The sequence below is a fragment of the Suncus etruscus genome, chromosome 16 (genome assembly GCF_024139225.1).
Source record: "Suncus etruscus isolate mSunEtr1 chromosome 16, mSunEtr1.pri.cur, whole genome shotgun sequence".
NCBI classification, from domain to species: Eukaryota; Metazoa; Chordata; class Mammalia; order Eulipotyphla; family Soricidae; genus Suncus; species Suncus etruscus.
Genome location: NC_064863.1, coordinates 61,170,043 through 61,191,955, shown reverse-complemented (window position 1 = coordinate 61,191,955; position 21,913 = coordinate 61,170,043). Strand labels below are relative to the sequence as shown.

At 36.0% G+C, this 21,913-nt stretch overlaps 1 protein-coding gene across 1 annotated transcript in view; it reads left to right on the top strand.

The window, feature by feature from the left end:
* Positions 1–21,913, top strand: part of GC (GC vitamin D binding protein) — a 42,564-nt gene that overhangs the window by 11,147 nt on the left and 9,504 nt on the right. Inside the window, exons 2-10 of the mRNA XM_049789916.1 lie at positions 646–715; positions 1,438–1,570; positions 7,309–7,520; positions 9,165–9,297; positions 9,732–9,826; positions 18,608–18,737; positions 20,134–20,336; positions 20,818–20,947; positions 21,328–21,425. Of these exons, the coding sequence (XP_049645873.1) occupies positions 646–715; positions 1,438–1,570; positions 7,309–7,520; positions 9,165–9,297; positions 9,732–9,826; positions 18,608–18,737; positions 20,134–20,336; positions 20,818–20,947; positions 21,328–21,425 (1,204 nt within the window). The remainder of the gene's footprint in view (positions 1–645; positions 716–1,437; positions 1,571–7,308; positions 7,521–9,164; positions 9,298–9,731; positions 9,827–18,607; positions 18,738–20,133; positions 20,337–20,817; positions 20,948–21,327; positions 21,426–21,913) is intronic.

Genomic DNA, 21,913 nt, shown 5'->3' with positions numbered 1-21,913 from the left:
AGTCTAATTCTGTGGTAGAACACATACTGTGCATATGAGAAACTCTGGATGTGATCACTAGCACCACAGAAATATTCATAACATAAGTAGATGTGTATAAATATGTCACATTATTCTATCAATCATGTGAAAGCTAGAAATGCACCCCAAAGTAAATTTTATCAAAAACTTAAATATACAGTAAGAATTGATACTGTAAAAATATGAAACATGGGGCCGGAGAGATAGCATGGAGGTAATGTATTTGCCTTGCATGCAGAAGGTCGGTGGTTCGAATCCCAGCATCCCATATGGTCCCCCAAGCCTGCCAGGAGCTATTTCTGAGCATAGAGCCAGGAGTAACCCCTGAGCGCTGCCGGGTATGACCCAAAAACCAAAAAGAAATATATACATGCAAAGATGCAAAGAACCATTCACAGGGAGTATGAAGGCTATACCTGGTGGTATTTAGGGCTTACTCCTGACTTTATATTCAGAAATGATCTTTCCTGGAGAAGTTTAGGGGACTATATGGGTATCAAGAATAGAGCTTGACAAGAAAAGTTTCTTAATAACTGTACTGTCTCTCCAGCCCTATACATGCATATTTACTGTAAAATTTGTTTAAAAAAGATAAGAAAATTTTCTTTTATTACTGCTTCCTAGGCAAAGATTATGAAAAAGAAAAAGTTTGCAAGGAATTTGCCAATCTGGGAAAAGATGGCTTTACATCTTTGTAAGTACTGGTCCTCTATCTTTCTCTTGATTGAATGAATCTGTGTTTGAATGAGTTTGAATTAAACTGTGTAAGGTATGGAAGGTGTAATGGATTCTGCGAAGAAGAGGGAGACCCCAAGTCTCTGTGGTCAGCACTGTCTTAAAATAGAAATCATTCAAATATTACTTTTATTAGTGAAATTATTAGTACTATTGCATAAGACTCTTATCAATAACTTTGTTGATAAGAAAATAAGTAATTATATTCTTTGAAGGTAAAAACAAAAGCTAGGACTTCGGTGAGGTTAAATAAACACAAGACTGAAGAATTTAAGGGATGAAGAAAGAGAATAAAAAAGAATATTAGGATGCTTAGATAAAGAACCTTCAAAATCAACTTCTACATCATTACAAGTAAAGTAATCTATCTAAAGTCACCTTCATTTATGCAGAAATTCTTTGAAATTATTTTAAAAAAGAGTCTGAAGCAATGGGCTCAAGCGGTAAGATGTCTGCCTTGCCCATGCTAGCCTAGGACTGACAGCAATTTTATCCCCCAGCACCCCATATGATACCCCAAGACAGGAGCGATTTTTTGAGCACATAGCCAGGAGTAACCCCTGGGTTGGCTGTGCCAACCCATAAAAGAAATTATTTTAAAAGAATAAACAAACTCTGTTTTCTATTAGAAAATGTGGAAAAATGATCAACTAATTACAACTGACTTTGTTTTTTTCTCAGATCAATAATCCTATACAGCAGAAAATTTCCCAGTGGCACATTTGAACAAATCAAGCATCTGATAAACGAAGTTGTCTCCTTGACAGAAGCTTGCTGTGCTGAAGGAGCTGACCCTGACTGCTATGACAAACGTGTAGGTTTATATGAGTGGTCATGTCTTTAGTAGGCCATTATAGGAAGATGAAGAGGCAGAGATAGTACTTGCCTTGCATGAGAGAGCAACCCAAATTCAATCCCATGAACCCTACAAAGCCCTCTGAGCACCATTAGGAGTGAACCCTGAGGCACACAAAGGGTCAACAGGAACATGAAAAATGATTCATGATTCAGTGACAATTAAGGAAATGAAAACTAAACTGACAATAATATGACAATTGACAATCACATGAGTAAAAATGGTGAAGAAAATGATAGTTGCATCTTGGTAGAGGCTTTTAATAGAAAAATAATTTTCCTTGCTCAAATCTGTAGCAGTTAGCCTAAAAATGTGTTTTGGAGATCTGACAGGGTACAAGTTCTATCCAATTATTCTTTTATTTTATATTAGCTTAATGAACATTATACTTTTTTATAATTATCTTTATTTAAACACTGTGATAACAAACATGATTATATTTGTATGATTACAGTCATGTAAAGAGCACCCCCCTTCACCAGGGCAACATTCCCACCACCAATTTCCCAGATCTCCTTCCTCCCCACCCCCCTACACCTGTACTCGAGACAGGCTTTCTACTTCCCTCATTCATTCACATTGTTATGATAGTTTTCAGTATAGTCATCTCTCTAACTGCACTCATCACTCTATGTGATGAGCTTCATGTCATGAGCTGCACCTACCAGCCCTCATCTCTCTTGTCTCTGAGATACTGTTAAAAATGTCTTTCATTTTTCTTAAAGCCCATAGATGAGTGAAACCATTCTGCGTCTTTCTCTCTCCCTCTGACTTCCTTCACTCAGCATAATAGATTCCATGTACATCCATGTATAGGAAAATTTCATGACTTCATCTCTCCTGACAGCTGCATAGCATTCCATTGTGTATATATACCACAATTTCTTTAGCCACTCATCTGTTGAAGGGCATCTTGGTTGTTTCCAGAGTCTGGCTATTGTAAATAGCGCTGCAAATGAATATAGGAGTAAGGAAGGGGTTTTTGTATTGTATTTTTGTGTTCCTCGTGTATATTCCTAGGAGTGGTATAGCTGGATCGTATGGAACATTATACTTTTTATAATTATTTTCTCCCATCACCAAATCTATAAAAAAAAACAATCATTTCAACCTAACCATCTGCAGGTATTTTAAATGAAATTAGTAAGAACTTAATCTTTTGCAGATGCTGAGTGAAGTAAGTCAGAGAGAGATTGACACAGAATGATCTCTCTCATATACGAGATATAAAAAAACATAATGGTAGCTTGTGGGACTGAGCAGTAGTAGAGCTAGTAGGATATTTGACTTGCACATAGCCAACCTGGGTTGAATCTCAGGCACTCGTATGTGCCCTCTAGGTGTAATGTCTGAGCACAATTAGGAGTTAGCTCTGAGCACCACCAGGTCTGATCCAAAAGCAAAACGAAACAAAGAAAAGAAAGAAACAAAAATAAAAATCAAAGAAACAGAGAAAGAAAAGAAGCTTTAGGATGAAATAACAATACCCAAAGACAATGCAAACAAAGAAGCTGGTAGTCAGTAGGATATATTCCATGTAAGAGGGCTGGGGGATAGGATAGGGAGGAGATAGGGACTATGGTAGAGGGAAGCATTCAACCAAGAGGAGGAGGTAGTGAGCAATAGTACTGTAAACCACAGTGCAAATAATAATAATAAATATTATTATATAATATATAATAGTAAATGTAATAATTTTATTGTAATTTATTTCATATTATTTTTAATATAATAACATATAATATAAACATTATAATATATAGCATATAATATAATATATATATATATAAATTCTTATAGAGGCAGACTGGTAAATGGGAGGCAAATAGGGATCAAGGGCATTGGTAGAGGGAACTGACACTGGTGAAGAGATTAGTGTTGAAAATTTGCCTGAAATGTAGTCATAAGTAATTTTGTAATTTCCCCATAACTAAAATCTTAAAAATTCTACTTAAAACAACATACATCAAACAGGCACAGTTAATAGAGCATACTATTATTTATTTCTAGTTTATTTCATATATTTACTAATTCATCCTATGACCAGAAATAAGTTACAAGAGATCATAAAAGAACATACATGGCACTGTTATATTTTTGGTTTGATCTTTCCTTATTGTTCAAAGCAATTTTTAAAAACATGTGACATTACTTTAAAAGTTGTATTTGAAAATACAATTTATTTTGTTTGCTTTTGGGTCACACATTCAGGGATTACTTCTAGCTGTGTGCTCAAAAATCACTTCTGGCAGGCTTAGACGATCATATGGGATGTCAGGGATCAAACTTAGGTTGGCCACGTGCAAGGCAAACACCCTACCCACTCACTGTGCTATCACTCTGACCCCTGAAAATACATTTTTAATAAAACACACTGAAAATACATTTCTAATAAAATAAAAATAAAATTATTGCTAAGTAAAGAAATAGGAGAAAAGATTTTCTGAAAGGACCAAGGAGGATTATAATAAGAGTTCTAAGAATTGCCATATTCTGAGACACCGATAGAAGATAGGCAGTAGCCCAGATGAGAAAATGAGGACTTTTATATCAGGCTTTCTTTCACTGAAAAAAACTATCTTCAGATGTTTGTCTTGGAAAAAACAATAATTTATGTAGGAACTGGAAAGATAGTACAGGGCTACTATCTGACTCTGATTCAATCCATGACCCCAAGTATAGATGGGTGCAGCCCCAGAGGCCCCTTAGCACCTCTTGGGTGAACCTGGTGTTCACCAGGACTATTAGATAAGAGCAAAGGAGCATCCTTGAGCCATAGCAGTGAATGCTCAGCTCATGTAACCAGGAATTGCTGCAAGGGATTCCTGCCCCAACCCCTGAGCACCATTTTGGAAATAAAAGAACTTAACTTAAAAAAAACAATTATGTAAACTTAAGTGTGAAAATGTCAAGATACTTTCTCTCCTGTTACATTTATTAAAGCCAGATTTTCCATAACTGTTTCTAGCCAATCTTTTAATATTTTTCATTAGAAAATTACACCCAAAAGCATTTTGTTGTCCCAATAGCTTTGATGATGAACTTAAGTGCTCTTTCCTTCTCTTATCTAATCTTGTATCAACCTTGGGGCAGAGAATTAAACTGTGCCACTGTTTGTTTCAAAGCTTCTCTTCTGAAACTTAGGAATTTTGGAGAATATCACATTTGACTACTGTGTTAACTTATTCATTGTGTAGCCAAGGCATTTCTTTATTTTTTCCAACCTATTATGCAAAAGTAGACTAAAGCATACTTGAGTAAACAAATATAGAGAATACTAAATCCCACAAGAATGAAGTCTTCTAATCAAATGAAAGGAAGTGTTATCAGTGTAATGGATATAGGTGTGTGGTGTTATATCCTAAGCAAGTTCTCAAGACAAGCTGCTCTGGCTGAACTAAAGTGTAGTGGAGGGGCTGACGCGATAGGACAGCAGTAGAGTGTTTGCCTTGCATTCAGCCATGGAAGGTCCCGGGTTCGATCCCCAGCATTCCATATGGTCCCCCGAGCCTGCCAGGAGAGATTTCTGAGTGCAGAGGCAGCAGTAAGCCCTGAGCGACACCGGGTGTGACCCAAACACCAATCCCCCTCCAAAAAGTGGGATGGAAGCAGCAGTCGGAAGTGTTGTAAGAAAGTTCTTCACTGCATTGAGACATTGAGACAATGTCTCTAGTATGTCTCTATAGGCAATGACGCTATTAAATGAGAGCAGGAGTATTTAAACAGTCACATAGTTAATATTTACCTACATGGGAAGCTCTAACAAAGGGAATGGAAGGGCCTCATTGGCCAAATATACCTGCAGCACGTCAGATCTGACCAGGAGGACATGACTATGTGACCTGGGGAACATGACCTAAGTAACTTAGGGAACATGACATTAGTGACATGGGGGGGGGGGGGGGCGCGTAACTTATGTGACCTGGAGAGCACAGGAGGTAGACTCCATTATAAAATACCAGGTGTTTGCTCTATCAAGCGCATATCTCCCTCTCCCCTGGTCTTGGTCTACAGGGTGCCTTCTTGCACTCTGTTTGGCGGGTGTGAGAATCTTCCCTGCTAGAGTAGCAATCTCAATTCAGTCTAAACCTGTCTCTGAAGGGTAGCATCAAGGAAGTTCTCTGCTTCAGTGGGAGGTTTGTAGCAGGAAGCAAAAGATCATGGAGCTTTGTTGGTTTTGTTTGCTTGTGTGTTTCTTTTTTCTTTTTTTTTATTTTTTAAAAATATTTTATTTAAACACCTTGATTACAAATATGATTGTGGTTGAGTTTCAGTCATGTAAAGAACACCCCCCCCCCATCACCAGTGCAACATTCCCATCACCAATGTCCTAAATCTCCCTCCTACCCACCCCACCCTGCCTGTACTCTACACAGGCTTTCTATTTTCCTCATGCATTCTCATTGTTAGGATAGTTCACAATGTAATTATTTCTTTAACTAAACTCATCACTCTTTGTGGTGAGCTTCATGAGGTGAGTTGTAACTTCCAGCCCCCCTCTTTTTTGTCTCTGAAAATTATTATTGCAAAAATATCTTTCATTTTACGTAAAACCCATAGATGAGTGAGACTATTCTGCATATCTCTCTCTCTCTCTCTCTCTCTCTTTCTCTCTCTCTCTCTCTCTCTCTCTCTCTCTCTCTCTCTCTCTCTCTCTGTCTGTCTCTCACTTATTTCACTCAGCATAATAGATTCCATGTACATCCATGTATAGGAAAATTTCATGAAGTCATCTCTCAATGTCGTCTAGTCCAACCTTTATGGAAAGCGATATGGAGAGTCCTCCAAAAACTGGAAATCGAGCTCCCATACAATCCAGCTATACCACTCCTAGGAATATACCCTAGGAACACAAAAATACACTACAAAAAACCCTTCCTTACACCTATATTCATTGCAACACTATTTACCATAGCAAGACTCTGGAAACAACCAACATACCCTTCAACAGATGAATGGTTAAAGAAACTGTGGTACATATAGACAAGTGTGTTTGTTTTTTCAAATAACCTCTTACTCTCATAGATGCTAACATCCTCTTGGATAAATACTGGACTGGAAGAATTAGCTTCTAAGGGTTATAACAATGTCTAGATATTAATAAAGTTCTGTTTTTATTCTACTCTAAGGAGATTGTATTAGCATAAGACCCTACTTCGTTTATAATTACAATTAAGCAGCATGTCCTGATGACAAATCCTCATGGAGTTTGTGTTAGTTGCTGATAGGAATTTTAAAATAAAGTGATATTTACATGGTGATGGATATAAATTAATATATATTAATAATAACATAATAATATATATTATACATTATAATTATATCACATTATTTATATAATTATTTATATATTATATGTGATATAAATAATTGTCTAATTGTTAATGTGTTATATAATAATATATGATCAATAATATTATAATATGATATGTTATATTAAAATAATTATATGATAATATATTATAGTATAATATATAGATTAATATATGGATATAAATACATGGTGATGGACATAAATTAGACTTTTGGTGGCAAACAATGCAGTTTTTACAGAATTTATTTTTAATCCCATATTCTGAAATCAATGTTGTATGAGTCAATAATAGTACTGTAATAAAAAGTAATGACTAAGATACTATATTAAATAGGCTAGAAATTTGATGTGAGTGGACTTGATTTTTCTTCTCCCCTTCTAGACATCAGCTTTGTCCGAAAAGTCCTGTGAAAGTGATTCTCCATTTCCAGTACACCCAGGAACTTCTGAGTGCTGTGCTAGTCAGGGCCTGGAACGAAAGCTGTGCATGGCTACACTGAGGCACCCACCACAAGAATTTCCCACTTATGTGGAACCAACAAATGATGAAATCTGTGAGGCATTCAGGAAAGATCCCAAAGGATTTGCTGAGCAGTAAGCTTTCATCAGAATTAAAATATCAAATATGCATCAGAAGTAAAAATATCAAAATATGCACCCACACACATATACACACCCCTCTCTTTATATATATATATATATATATATATACATACATATAAATACACATATATACATAACACCAACAATTTGGATAACTTTCAAACAAAAATTTGACTCATTCAACATAGTCTATGTCCGTCATTACAGATTATTATAACTGCTTTTCTTAAACTAAATCAAATTTCCTAAATTTCAACGCACTCATGTTATTTGACACAGAATCACTTTAATCCTCTATCCATATAGTATTTCCAAATATTTGACAGCAGCTATTATAATTCTCCTTATGCCAAGAATCTTGCATGCTCCACATGATATTTATAAAGGGCACAACAACAAAATTCTAGTTTCCGGTGAAGCATAAGAAATGGTGTTTTTCCTCATTTCTCAGTTCACTCTTAGAAATGTTTGAGAATATGATACAAATTGTATGACATAAATTAACAATTGTTTTGGTCTTATTGTTTAAAATTTGAGTAGTCAGATTATAAATGAGATAAAATTATATAAAATTGTGAATCAAATTCATGAAGAAATATAATATTTATGAGGAGGTAGATTCACAGGAATCAGATTATAAAATTATATATATTAGTTTCTTTTATTTTGGGAAGGCCACACCTGGTGACGTTCAGGGGTCACTCCTGGCTATGTTCTCAGAAATCGCTCCTGGCTTGGGGGACCATATGGGATGCCAGGGGTTAGAACCGCAGGCTGTCCTAGGTTAGCGCATGCAAGTCAAATGCCCCACCACTTGCGCCACCTGTCATGCCCTCATATATTAGTTTTTAATATTATCACTTTTATAAAATAAAATGCATCCATTATAATAAAAAATAGAAAAAGAAAAAGAACAATGTTTTTCAAGCTGACTTTATTAGTATGAAATTAATGATTTGAGTAAAAATTGGCTGGCTTATGATTCTTGTGAATTTTCACAGAATTTTTCTGAGAGTTTAGTTTCTCAGACTCTCACAAGGATTGGGAAGAATAAATTAGGAATAACAATTAAACATATGCTTTCTGTGGGTAGGGCATTTGTGTTCCACATGTCTGACCCAGATTTGATACCCAATTTACCATAATAGTCCATGACGTCTTTGAGGAGTGGTTATTGAGTGCAGAGCCAAGAGTAATCCCTGAGCACTGCTGGGTGTGGACCCAAATATCAATAATTATAAATATTACTAATTATCTGAAATAATTAAGTGAGGTAAGAGAAGGTAAATCTATCAAATTTACTTTCATGTGTTCTATTACATGATCATGTACTGTGAGTCATACAACTAGGAAGTACTAAATGAATAAAGATGCAAAATGACATACTTACAGAAGCCACCAGGCATTAAAAGACACAGTATTTAATGACATTGTTGATTGGAAGTGACTAGTATTAAATTTCTTTCTCTAAATCTTTAATGTTTTAGATAATAATATTTTACATTAATATTTATGTATAGCAATGCTATCAATTTACATATTAACATAATTATCAATTAACAGAAAACCTATCATCATTAAAATGCTTAAGTATCTGAAAAATGTTTTAATCAATTCTATTCTCATTTCCTACAGATTTATGTATGAATATTCTATTAACTATGGACAAGCTCCTCTGTCACTTTTAGCTAGTTATGAAAAGAATTATCTCTCCATGGTAGGGTCCTGCTGTACCTCATTAAACCCAGATATATGCTTTTTGAAAGAGGTAGGTATCATTTTATTTATTTTCTACTTTATTCTCAATTTTTCTTCAATTAATGCTATTCCTTTTATTTTTATTATTTTTGGTTTTGTGGGGCCACACCAAATGACGCTTAGGGGTCACTCCTGGCTATGCACTCAGAAATCACTCCTGGCATGGGGGATCATATGAGATGTTGGGGGATTGAACCACTGTCCATCCTAGGGTAGCGCATACCAGGCAGATGACTTACCGCTTGCACCACTGCTCTGGCCCTTATTCCTTTTAAATAATGATAGATCAGATTCTGTCATCAGTATGTTTCTAAAAGGTCTATTTTGTTGTTGTTGTTGTTGTTGTTAATTGGAAGAATAAGTATACTGCCTCTAGAAAATATCAATGTAACCATTTGGTGTAAATTAAGTTTTCTAATAAAAATATTGTTTTTCTTTGGACAGAGAATGCAGAACAAACACTTATCACTTCTCACTATCATGTCAAATAGACTTTGTTCACAACATGTTGCTTATGGAAGGGAGAAATCAAGACTCAGGTAAAATTAAGCACAATCTGCATGTATACCTTTAGGGTTTTTTTTTTTTTGGTTGATTTATGGACTTAGAAATCTTTATTTCTTTCTTTTTTATTTAAACAAATTTATTACATACATGATTGTATTTGGGTTTCAGTCATGTAAAGAACACCACCCATCACCAGTGCAACATTCCCATCACCAATGTCCCAAATCTTCCTCCTCCACACCCAACCCCCACCTGTACTCTAGACAGGCTTTCTATTTTCCTCATACATTCTCATTATTAGGATAGTTCAAAACGTAGTTATTTCTCTACCTTTTAGTTTTTAACTTTAATTAAATTCATCTAGTGTTGTTAAGATATAATAGCTTCAATTTTTTGACATGATACTCCAAATTATAGCCCAGTTTCTCTTTTCTATATAGAATATGAACAATAGGATCATGACTGAATTATGACTTGAGATTTCCTTTAATTTAATTTTTCTATGTTTATTCATTATATATGAAGGCTATAAAATCACTAAAAATTACTTTCTCCATACCTGGCTGTCACCTGGTTGTGTTCAGGGATTACTCCTGTCTATTTTTGTGTTTAGGGATCACTCCTAGAGAATCATGCATGGTTTTAGAAGTCAAATCCAAGTTAGCCATGAAAAGGCTATATTACTTTCCAACCCCAATGTTCGCTATTCTTATATAACACAATATTTTTATTCTTACAAAATACAAAAGTGAAAACAAGATGTTATTTTGTTCTTTACCTGCTAGTTGCTTTGCTCACTGTTTGCTTAATATAAAAATATCCAAATTATTTTTAATATTTTAAGATTTGTGCTTCCAATTATTTACTTTATTTTCATCCCCCAACACCACATGACAATCTCAGTATCTTCAGGTGCAGATTTGGATGACAACACCAGGATGGGCTAGGCAGTTGTGGTATCTCAGTGCTTGGGGAACACACCATCCTTAGACCTTTTCATTGAATTATCTTCCTACCTGGCCAAGAAATATCCCAGAGGAGCCCCAGGCCTCCTGAGTACTGCTTGGGAGTACTCCAACTCCCAAATCATCTACCCTTTGATCCAACAATTCTAATTCTAGGTATTCAGCCATAGAATACAAAGGCATTAACTCAAAAACATATATACATTCCAATGTTTGTTTAAAACTTATTTTCAATAGCCAAGATATAGTAATAACTGAAGATACCATCAACAGACAAGTGAATAAAGACATTGTGTTTTGAGTAGACACAACTGAATAGTTTTCGTCATAAAAACAAAATCTTGTCATTTTAGCATCTTACATGGAACTTGAGAGCATTGCGCTAATGAAATCAGCTAGAAATACATATTGTGTGATTGCAATTTTATATGGTTAAAAAATTAAAATTTTCTAATGTTTTTTAATATAATTTTTATTTTAATCATAGTGGCTTACATATTGTTGACAATAATATTTTAGGTACATATTTACATAAAATCAGGGGGGATTCCCATCGCCAAATTGTCCTCCCTACACCTCCGTTTCTGTCCTACCTCCCATTTCCTTTTCCCTCACCCCAGGGCGGCTACAATATGTGGTCCCTTCTGTATCTAACCCACTACTTAGTAGTCTTGCACCTGTTTGGTCTTGATGCCTCCCTTATTTCCCCCTCTAACTGGAGTCAGGACTAGCTAGTTCAAGTTGAGTGGTTTTGTTTGAAAAAGAGAAAAGTAATAAACTGGGGTAAGAGTCCAATACCCCGAAAATGTGCAGAGTCCTTCTAAAGGCTCTCATCATCAATTTGGGAGATGGAGAAAAAGAAGGTGAAACACTCCACTAGTACCAAAAGAAGTGTCAGATATCCAGTGAGGGCTCCAGCTATATCGATAAGCACCACAAAGAACAGACAAAACAAACAAATAAACAAACAAACAAAAACAAAAAAAACAAAAACAAAAAAAGACAAACAAAAATCACGCCATGGTCTTGAATTGAGAAACATGGCATAGCACATAACGAAAGAGAAGAAAGAAAGAGAAAAAAAATAAGTATAATTGGGGACAACACTTTCAATAATCACACCCAAACAGAGAAATCGACCAAAATAGATAGGTAAATCATTTTCCTCGTTGTCAGGATATCATGTTAGAGCTGGGCCTTGTTGTTGGTCCTGCCGTATTAAGGCTGTCCTGGATGGAGTTTGTTTCCTGCAGCTGTTGTGAAGAGCTGTGCTGTTTCTATGTCTGGGATCCAGGGTTCAAGGCTGGATGAATGGTATCTAATCACCTGAGGTCTAAGTTGATTCCACATGACATATTTTCAAGGCAGGAGATATCCCTATATTGTAACAACTATGAGTTCCTATCTCTAGTAGATAAGAGCTCTTTTTTTTATATATGTAAGATTACCCCTTTACTTAGTGTGCCTTTGCAGGGGGAAGTGGTGCTACATTATAATGTCTGTGTATTTGTGGGTAGACTGATGGGATAACAGAAACAGGTCACATACCAAAAACGAAGAGAAAAAAAAAAAGGAATTAAAAATGTATGTGCTCACAAATATATATGTAGGACAAACATTTAAAAAAGATAAATAAATAAATTTAAAAAAAGAAAAAATATACAATCAAAAAAAAGAAATAAAATGAGTTAGCGAAGTTTTTGAGGGACAAAAGTGGTGCAGAGGACTACCTTACATTTGGGGGAGAGCAGGTAAAGAGCTGGTGTATTACAGGTCTTATGCCTATGTTGGAAGTACAGTTTTTTCCATTGTCTTTTGGGTTTTTCTTGTGGTGTGTGGGTTCCCAGGCATCTTCCTAACACACACCCTAACCTTCTTCAGATTGGTAAAAATTTGCGGCAGGGAGGTCTTGGAAGAGTTCTTGCATTGGGGATACTTTTGGACCTAGGCCCGGTTTCAAGGAACAGTCCGCGATAGGGGGAGTTGATAGGGAGGGCCTTGCAGCATGAGTCCACAGGGGAGTTGGCTGTCTTTTCTTGCAGGAGACGAGGTGTGGGTTTATCTGGGTGTAACCTCGCCTGGGTGCTGGGTACTGGTTCATTGGGTAGGAGGTCGATCTTGATGCCTAATAGAATAAGGACTGAGGGTGAAGAGTTTTAATATGGTGGGAGATCTGGATGGGATTGAGGGGTGAAGGGATAGTTGGATTTCTGGAGGGGAGAAAGGGGAAGGTATATGGGAAGGGTATGAAGGAAGAGAAAAGAGAAAATACCTTAGAGAGAAAAGGGGAAGAGAAAGGGAAAAAAGTAATGAGCAGAATAGAAAAAAAAAGTAGTGAGAAGAGAGGAGAGAATAGCCAGGGAATGCTGGTTTGATTGAATGTGTTCGAAGAATAGAGCCTGTAGTTTAAGTCTGTACGTCGCAGGTACTGCTACGGTGGTCTGACTGATGATGAGTGAAGGTGAGCATGTTTTCATGTGTTTGTTGGCCATCCTTCTGTCTTCCTCAGAGAAGTGTCTATACATTTCATCTCCCCATTTTTTTATGGCTTTATTTGGTTTTGAGGGGCTCAGCTTTCTGAGTGCTTTGTATGTTCTAGATATCAGCCCTTTATCTGATATGTCAAGTGAAAAGATTTTTTCCCATTCTGTTAGCTGTCTTCTTGCGTTAAGCAGGGTTTCTTTTGCCATGCAGAAGCTTTTTAGTTTGATGTAGTCCCATTTGTTTATATTTGATGCTAACGTTCTTGACATTGGTGCTCCATTCTCGAAGACCTTTTTGATATATAGATCTTCGAGTGTTCTGCCTATTTTATTCTCGATAAACTTTATAGATTCAGGTCTGATTTCAAGGTCTTTGATCTATTTTGAGTTGACTTTTGTATAAGGAGTGAGATATGGGTCGATTTTCACTTTCGTACATGTGGTTTTCCAGTTGTACCAACACCATTTGTTGAATAGGCTTTCTTTGTTCCATTTCAGATTCTTGCCTCTTTTATCAAATATTAGTTGGTTGTATATCTGGGGCTTTATGTCTGGGAATTCTGTTCTGATCCACTGGTCTGAGGTCCTGTCTCTGTTCCAGTACCATGCTGTTTTAATTACTATGGCTTTATAGTATAGTTTCAAGTTAGGTAAGGAGATGCCTCCCAGCTTCTTGTTTTTCAGTATGTGTTTGGCTATCCTGGGTCTTTTGTGGTTCCAGATGAATTTTGTGATTGATTGTTCTATTTCTTTAAAGAATTGTGTCTGGATTTGGATAGGGATTGCATTAAATCTATATAGAAGTTTGGGTAAGATAGTCATTTTGACAATGTTAATTATACCTATCCATGAGGATGGGATGTTCTTCCATTTCTTTAGATCGGCTTCAATTTCTTTCTGAAGTGTTTTGAAGTTTCCCTGGTATAGGTCTTTCACTTCTCTTGTAAGGTTGATTCCTAGATACTTGATATTTTTTGATACTATCTTAAATGGGATTGTATTTTTAATCTCTCTCTCCTCAACTTCATTGTTTATATATAGAAACGCTACTGTCTTTTGTGTATTGACTTTGTATCCAGCCACTTTGCTGTATTGGTTGATTGTTTCTAGGAGTTTTACTGTGGACTCTTTAGGGTTTTTGATGTATATCATCATATCGTCGGCAAATAGAGCTAGCGTGTGTTCCTCTTTCTCTACTTGAATTACTTTGATTCCCTTCTCTTGTCGGATTGCTATTGTTAGGACTTCTAAGGTTATTTTGAATAAGAGTGGAGAGAGTGGACAGCCTTGCCTAGTTCCTGACCTTAGTGGGAATGCTTCTAGTTTCTCGCCATTAAGTATAATGTTGGCTGTAGGCTTTTCATAAATAGTTGTAACTATCTTGAGGAAGGTTCCTTCTAACCCTATTTTGCTGAGTGTCTTTAACATGAAAGGATGTTGGATTTTGTCAAACGCCTTCTCGGCATCGATTGATATGATCATGTTGTTTTTGTCTTTCATGTTGTTGATGTGATGTATCATGTTTATTGATTTGTGTATGTTGAAGCAACCTTGCATTCCTGGTATGAATCCCACTTGGTCGTGATGTATGATCTTTTTGATGAAGTGTTGGATTCGGTTTGCTAAGATTTTGTTGAGTATCTTTGCATCTATGTTTATTAGTGAGATTGGTCTGTAGCTTTCTTTTTTGGTGGTGTCTTTGCCTTCTTTGGGAATGAGTGTGATATTAGCCTCATAAAAGGAGTTGGGGAGGATTCCTGTTTTTTCTATGGTTTGGAAAAGCCTATGGAACAGTGGTAATAAGTCTTCTTGAAATGTTTGATAGAATTCACCTGTAAATCCATCTGGGCCTGGGCATTTGTTCTTAGGGAGTTTTTTAATTACATCTTCAATTTCCTCTGAAGTGATTGGTCTGTTTAGACTTTTTATACCTTCCTTTTCCAGTCTTGGAAGAGGGTGTTTGTCCAAGAATCTGTCGATTTCTACTGGGTTCTATAGCCTAGTTGAGTATAGTTGTTCATAATATGATCTCATGATATGTTGTATTTCTTGTGGTTCTGTTGTAATCTCTCCCCTTTCATTTGTGATCCTAGTGATTTGGGTGTTTTCCCTCTTTTTTTTGGTGAGTTTTGCCAATGGTTTGTCTATCTTGTTTATTTTTTCGAAAAACCAACTCCTGGTCTCATTGATTTTTTGTATTGTTTTCTTAGTTTCGATGTTGTTTATTTCTGCTCTGGTTTTTATTATTTCTTGCCTTCTGGTTGTGGTTGGATTTCTCTGTTGCTGTTGTTCCAATTCTTTGAGGTGATCTTTTAAACTGTTGGTTTTGTTATTTTCCTGTTTCTTGACATAGGTCTGTATTGCTATGAGTTTCCCCCTAATTACTGCTTTTGCTGTGTCCCATAAATTTTGACATGTTGTCTCTTCATTGTCATTTGTCTCAAGGAATCTTTTTATTTCTTCCTTGAGTTGTTCTTTGATCCAGCTGTTGTTAAGCAGCATGTTGTTTAATCTCCAGGTATTAGTTTTCCTCCATTGCTTCTTCTTGACATCAATTTTAAGCTCTGTTGTATAGTGATCTGAAAGGGTACTTCTAATGATCCTTACCTTTGTGGTCTTATATAGGTTGGCTTTGTATCCTAAGACATGGTCTATTCTGGAGAAGGTTCCATGTGGGTTTGAGAAGAATGTGTATTCTGCTTTCTGGGGATGGAGGGCTCTATATAAGTCTATTAGCCCTAAATCTTCTAATTTTTCATTAAGAGCTCTTATTTCTTTGCTATTTTTTTGTTTGGAGGATCTGTCCAGTGGTGATAGTGGAGTATTGAGGTCCCCTACTATTATCACAATTCCCTTCATGTGTTTCTCCAGGTTTGCCAGTAGTTGCCTCACATATTTTGGTGACTCTACATTAGGTGCATAGATATTGACCAGGGTTAGTGTTTCTTGATCTAATGTTCCCCTGATCAGTAAGTAGTGCCCCTCTTTGTCTCTGATCACTTTCTTGAGGTTGAATACAATTTGGTCTGATATAAGAATGGCTATCCCTGCTCTTTTTTGTTTGCCATTGGCCTGAATAATTACTTTCCATCCTTTTATTCTAAGCCTGTGCTTATCCTGTAACTGTAGGTGTGTTTCTTGCAAACAGCAGAAGTCCGGTTTAATTTTCCTAACCCAGTTCTCTACTATGTGTCTTTTAATTGGAGAGTTTAGTCCGTTAACATTTAGGGAAATTATTGATAGAGAGTACTGTTGTGCAGTTGTATTGTGTGGAATGGTTGTTGTTACAATCGGGGGTTTGGATTGTGTAATTCGTCTCTGAGTAAGTCGCTTAGGATCGGCTTATTTTGCACAAATAGTTCAAGTTCGTTCATGTTTGAGAATGTTTTTAGTCTGCCCTCCCATATGAATGATAGTTTTGCTGGGTACTGGACCCTGTGTTGAAAGTTTCTTTTATTCAGTCGTTTAAATATGTCATTCCACTGTCTTCTTGCTTGAATTATTTCAAATGGGATATCTGGTTTGATTCTTATGTCCTTTCCTTTGTACTTGAGGTTTTTTTTTCTCCCTTATTGCTTTCAGGAGTTCCTCTTTCTCTTTGTTTTTTGCCATTTGGATTATTATCTGTCTTGGTGTGGGTTTATTAGGGTCTATTTTATTAGGGACTCTCTTGACTTCTTGGATTTGTCCTGAATTGTCTTTACAGAGGGTGGGAAAGTTCTCTGTTATTATCTCCCTGACTACCTGTTCTTCCCCCTTCCCTATTTCCTCCCTTTCTGGTATACCCACAATTCTTAGATTGTTTCTTTTGTCCTTGTTCATTAGATATTGGATTTTTCCTTCCAGTGCTTTGCCTTTTATTTCTTTGTTGGTTTCTTTATCATTTTTTGATTGCAGTTTTCCTTCGAGTTCTTCGATGTGCTTCTTAAACTCTGTGTTTCTGCTCGTAAGGCTTGTTACTTTGTCTTTTAAATCCTTCACTTCTTTTTGTATGGAATCTCTCATGTTATTTGACATTTCTTCTTTAATTTGGCTGATTCGTTCATCCATGGATTTCTTATACTCGGTTGCTAGGGTTTCTTTCATTTGTTTTAGTAATTCTTGCATTTCCTTCCTCATGACCGCTTTTAGGTCTTCTTCCCATGGGTCTGTGCATTTTGGTGAACTTGGAAACTTGATAGGGTTTGTCATGGTGTCTCCAGTTATTAGGGATCTCCTTGATTTACGCATAATTCTTTGTATTTAATGGTGTGTTTTGGAGTGCTGTGGCTTCTAATTTCGGCCTGCTTTGGTCCCCTTCCTGAAGGTGTTTCTAGAGGGGCCTGTTGGGTGAGTTTGTTGAACCTAGCCCTTTCTCCTCCCCTTTGCTACCTAGAGTTCAGCCTTCCTGCAGTGGGTCTTGTCCCTTTTCTGTTCCTTATTTCTGTCAGCGGTGCAGTTCCACTCCTGGCCACAATGGTTACTGGCGCTGTTGAGCCTAGCTCTCAATCCACCCTCCTTTCTCTGTGAGACAATGGAGCTCCGCCCCCTCCAAGCCTCCCTTGAATGAGTTCCTTCAGTCCGACCCTGCAGGCTCTGTCCTCGCCCTTGGGGAGTCCCTGTTCCACTCCAGGGTCCAAGGGGGTGGACTGCTCTAGGTCACCTGCGAGTCCAGATGGCTGGCCCTATTTCCCCCGTCTATTCGGGTCGCTCAACTTGCCTTTCTAGGCACCCACCTGGGGGAAGGGAGTCACTTAACCCTCTCCGGCTGGCACGCAGGGGTCCCTGGGGGAAGGAGCTGGCCCAAACGCTGTGCAAGGGAACAGGGGGTCGCCCAAGCCTCTTCGGCCGGCACGCAGGGGTCCCTGGGGGGAGGGGCCGGTCCAAATGCGCGCAAAGGGACAGAAACTCACTCACGCCTCTCCAGCCGGCACACAGGGGTCCCTGGGGGAAAATTTTCTAATGTTTTTAATACTTCAACTATGTAGATCTGACTAAAATCTGTATATTGATACTGAATATATTCATTGTTGAGTAGTAGCTTTGTAACATAAGCTCCATCACATAGTATATATGCTCCACTCAGTTGAGCATAGAGATAGAACTATAATACTATTTTTCTAGATCAATATTTCCCAAAGTGGTAACATTATATGGTCCCTGGAGTGGGGATGCTGTATTGATGGAAATTGGGCTAGTAGTCTCAGATACAATTGGTAAGTGTTTATGTTTACTTTCCATAAACAAAGTAGATTTCCCTTTCTCCTGAAAAGGGATTGATACACCAAATAAATTTGAAATTCTCTGCTCTCTACAGTATGTTCATAATAAAACCAAAAATCTAAAGATGTGCATATGCTAACCAAATTTATTCTCAACTATTTAGCCATCTCATAAAACTGGCCCAAAAGGCTCCAACTGCTGAGCTGAAGGATGTTTTGCCAATTGCCGAAGACATTACCACAATCCTCTCCAAATGCTGTGATTCTACATCTGAGGACTGTTTGGCCAAGGAGGTAAAACTCAATGTCCTTCTGAGCAGCAGCAGCCAGTATTAACTGGCATTTTGTTTCTAACATGCATTATCTCAATGTAATCTCACATTGTTTTTAAAGATTAAATATATTAATTATATTTTGCAGATGTGAAACAAATAACCAACGATTAATAATTTAAAAATCACTAATTAGCAAAGCGCAAAGTACACACTTAAAGACAAGGTTCTGATTTTAAAGACTTGATTTTATCTGCATTCTCCAATACAATTGTAATACTTTGACTATCTAAGTTTAATATAACTAAAATTACTAATATTTCTGCCTGAGAGAAAGCACAGAGACTAAATTGCTTGCCTTGCATGTGGTTAGTTGTGGTTCCATCCTTGGACTACAAATGTTTGCCTAAGCACTACTGGGAACTGATGAGCAGAGTCAGGAGTAGCCCCAAAACAATGTCAAATATAGTGCCCCTTCCCCAAAAAGCTATTTAGTTTAGTCATATTAACTATATTTCAAATGTTCAATAGTACTGAATAGTATAGATAGGAATCATCATCATCATCATCATTACATACAACTTACGTAGACAATAAAATGTATGTACTCTAGAAACAGACTCCTAGGGGCCAGAACAGTGGCACAGTAGAAGGGCATTTGCCTTGCACGCAGCTGACCTAGGATGGACATCAGTTTGATCTCCCGGCATCCCATATGGTCCCCCAAGCCAGGAGCAATTTCTGAGCACATAGCCAGGAGTAACTCTTGAGCTTGACCGGGTTGGCCCAAAAACCAAAAAATAAAAAAATAAAAAAATAAACATATTCTTTTATTATAGCTATTATAATTATAATTTGATGATAACCTCAATTGTCTTCACATATTTTTACATACATAATTTTTCAATTAGAAATCAATTTCATCAGTTGCTTTAGATAATATCTACTCAAAGTCTCTAAGTTTTTCTACTCAAAGTCTCTAAGTTTTACTTAGGACTAAAGTTACTGGTATTTTATTCACTAATATATATCTAACATATATATAGATTTTTTAAGAATAGATTTTTTAAGAATCTATTATACAATAAATTATTATTATTTATTATGTCTATTATATTTACTATATAGCCATACAAAAAATTTTAAGCTGCTATCATTGGATTTAATTTCTATTTTTTAATGACTTAAGAATGCTGCTGTAATAAACCTTAAAACTAAATTCTTTGTTACTAAGATTTGTTCTTGAGGGTAAATTCTTGAAAAATCAAATAATATATTTAAATCATTTTACCCATTTAATGAGTATTCATTTAATTTTTATATATAACATAAGACTCATAAACCTAAGTGTCTTTTTCTTATTTTTAATTATTCCAACCAAAAAGCTAACACTATGCAATCTCAAATTACTCTTACAGTTACCTGAATACACTGTAAAATTATGCAACTATTTATCCAACAAGAATTCTAAGTTTCAAGACTGTTGTCAAGAAAAAACACCTACAGATGTGTTTGTGTGTGTTTACTTCATGCCAGCTGCCCAACCACCAGAACTGTCAGATGTTCAGATGCCCACAGAGAAAGATATTTGTGGTAAAGGAAACACTAAAGCCATGGACCAGTAAGTAGCATTCATATCAGTAACTTTTTTTTAGCAGTATTAGTATCACTAGCATTAAAAGAAAATTAAATTGAGAAAAATAATGACCCTTTTTATTTTTATCCAACTAAAAATTAAATATACTATGTATGGTTGAATGCAGCATCAGTGACACACTCCATGAGCACATGCAGACTATGTGACATAAAAATATTTCACAATTGGAGAGAGTTCAAAGAACTAATATGCATGTTTTGCAAGCAGTGGGCTCAGACTCAATCCTGAGTACCACAGTAGTGACCAACATTACTGCTTCATATGAAAAAATTGTCAGGAGTAGGTCCTGAGTAGTTCCAAATATGGATTAAAAAATACTTAGCACACTGCCAGATGCAATTTTATATACACTGTCTTGTAAATAAATATTTAATTTTAAAATATGATATGTAGACTACTCAGGGCACATAAAATCATATTATCTTCTTTATTTTTCCCATGCCAGGTACACCTTTGAAGTAAGTAGAAAGACTCAGATTCCAGAAGTATTTCTCACTAAAATACTTGCTCCAACCCTGAAAAATCTTGGTGAATGTTGCTACTCTGAAGACTCTGCTTCCTGTTTTAAAACAAAGGTAAGATCTATCTATTACATTTTCCTTACCAGTCTTTTTTATTATTTATACAAGGTTCATACCTTTATAAATATTAATATAATTCACAACAAAAAGATTGTTTCGCCTACATTTTAGTATTCTAAAATTTTCATTTAGAACAAGCCGTATTGGTTTGTTTACATCTGCTTTTATGCCATTATGGTAGAGTCTGGTAGTTTCAGTACAGGTCAAATAACCAAGAAGGTCTAAAATTGTTAAATTATCATATTTTGCAGAAAATGTTTGCCCATGTCTGATAAGAATAACAAGCTTTAATGCTGGTGTGTGGAATGCTCATTTAAGGAATGCTTAAATTGTATTTTAAGTTATAAATCTACTATGTAATTATTTTCTTACAGAGTCCTCAACTTAAGAGAGAACTATCTTCTTTCATCGATAAGGGACAAGCATTATGTGCAGATTATTCAGAAAACACATTTACTGAGTACAAGAAAAAGTAAGGGTCCGTTTATTCTGTATCATCCAATTTTATCAATATTAGTAGAATGTGATTTGAAATCATTTGAGAATTTTAAATGTGCTAAGTGAACAATAAAATAGATAAGGGGCCAACAAAAGATTTTAGCAAGAGTATTTCATTTAAGAATTTAATATCTCTAAAGAGAAATTGGGTTATCTTCTGAAGTAAAATATGTATCTAAGATCTACTAAGTCATAATCACATGTATATGTTACAAAATCTCAGAGACTTGACTTTAAAAAGATTAAAATATTACACAATTATTCATCTTCTTGGCCTAACTATGTAAATATTGCTATAAATGATTTACTATCAAACTACTAAGATATGATGTCTAACCTCATTACATATAGTTTCATTAAAAGACTCAAACTTTTAAGTATAGTATTGCCTATCATCAATGAGTAATTTCACTCAACATTATATGTGATTTGTCTAAATAATCAATGTTCTATACTTGTCAT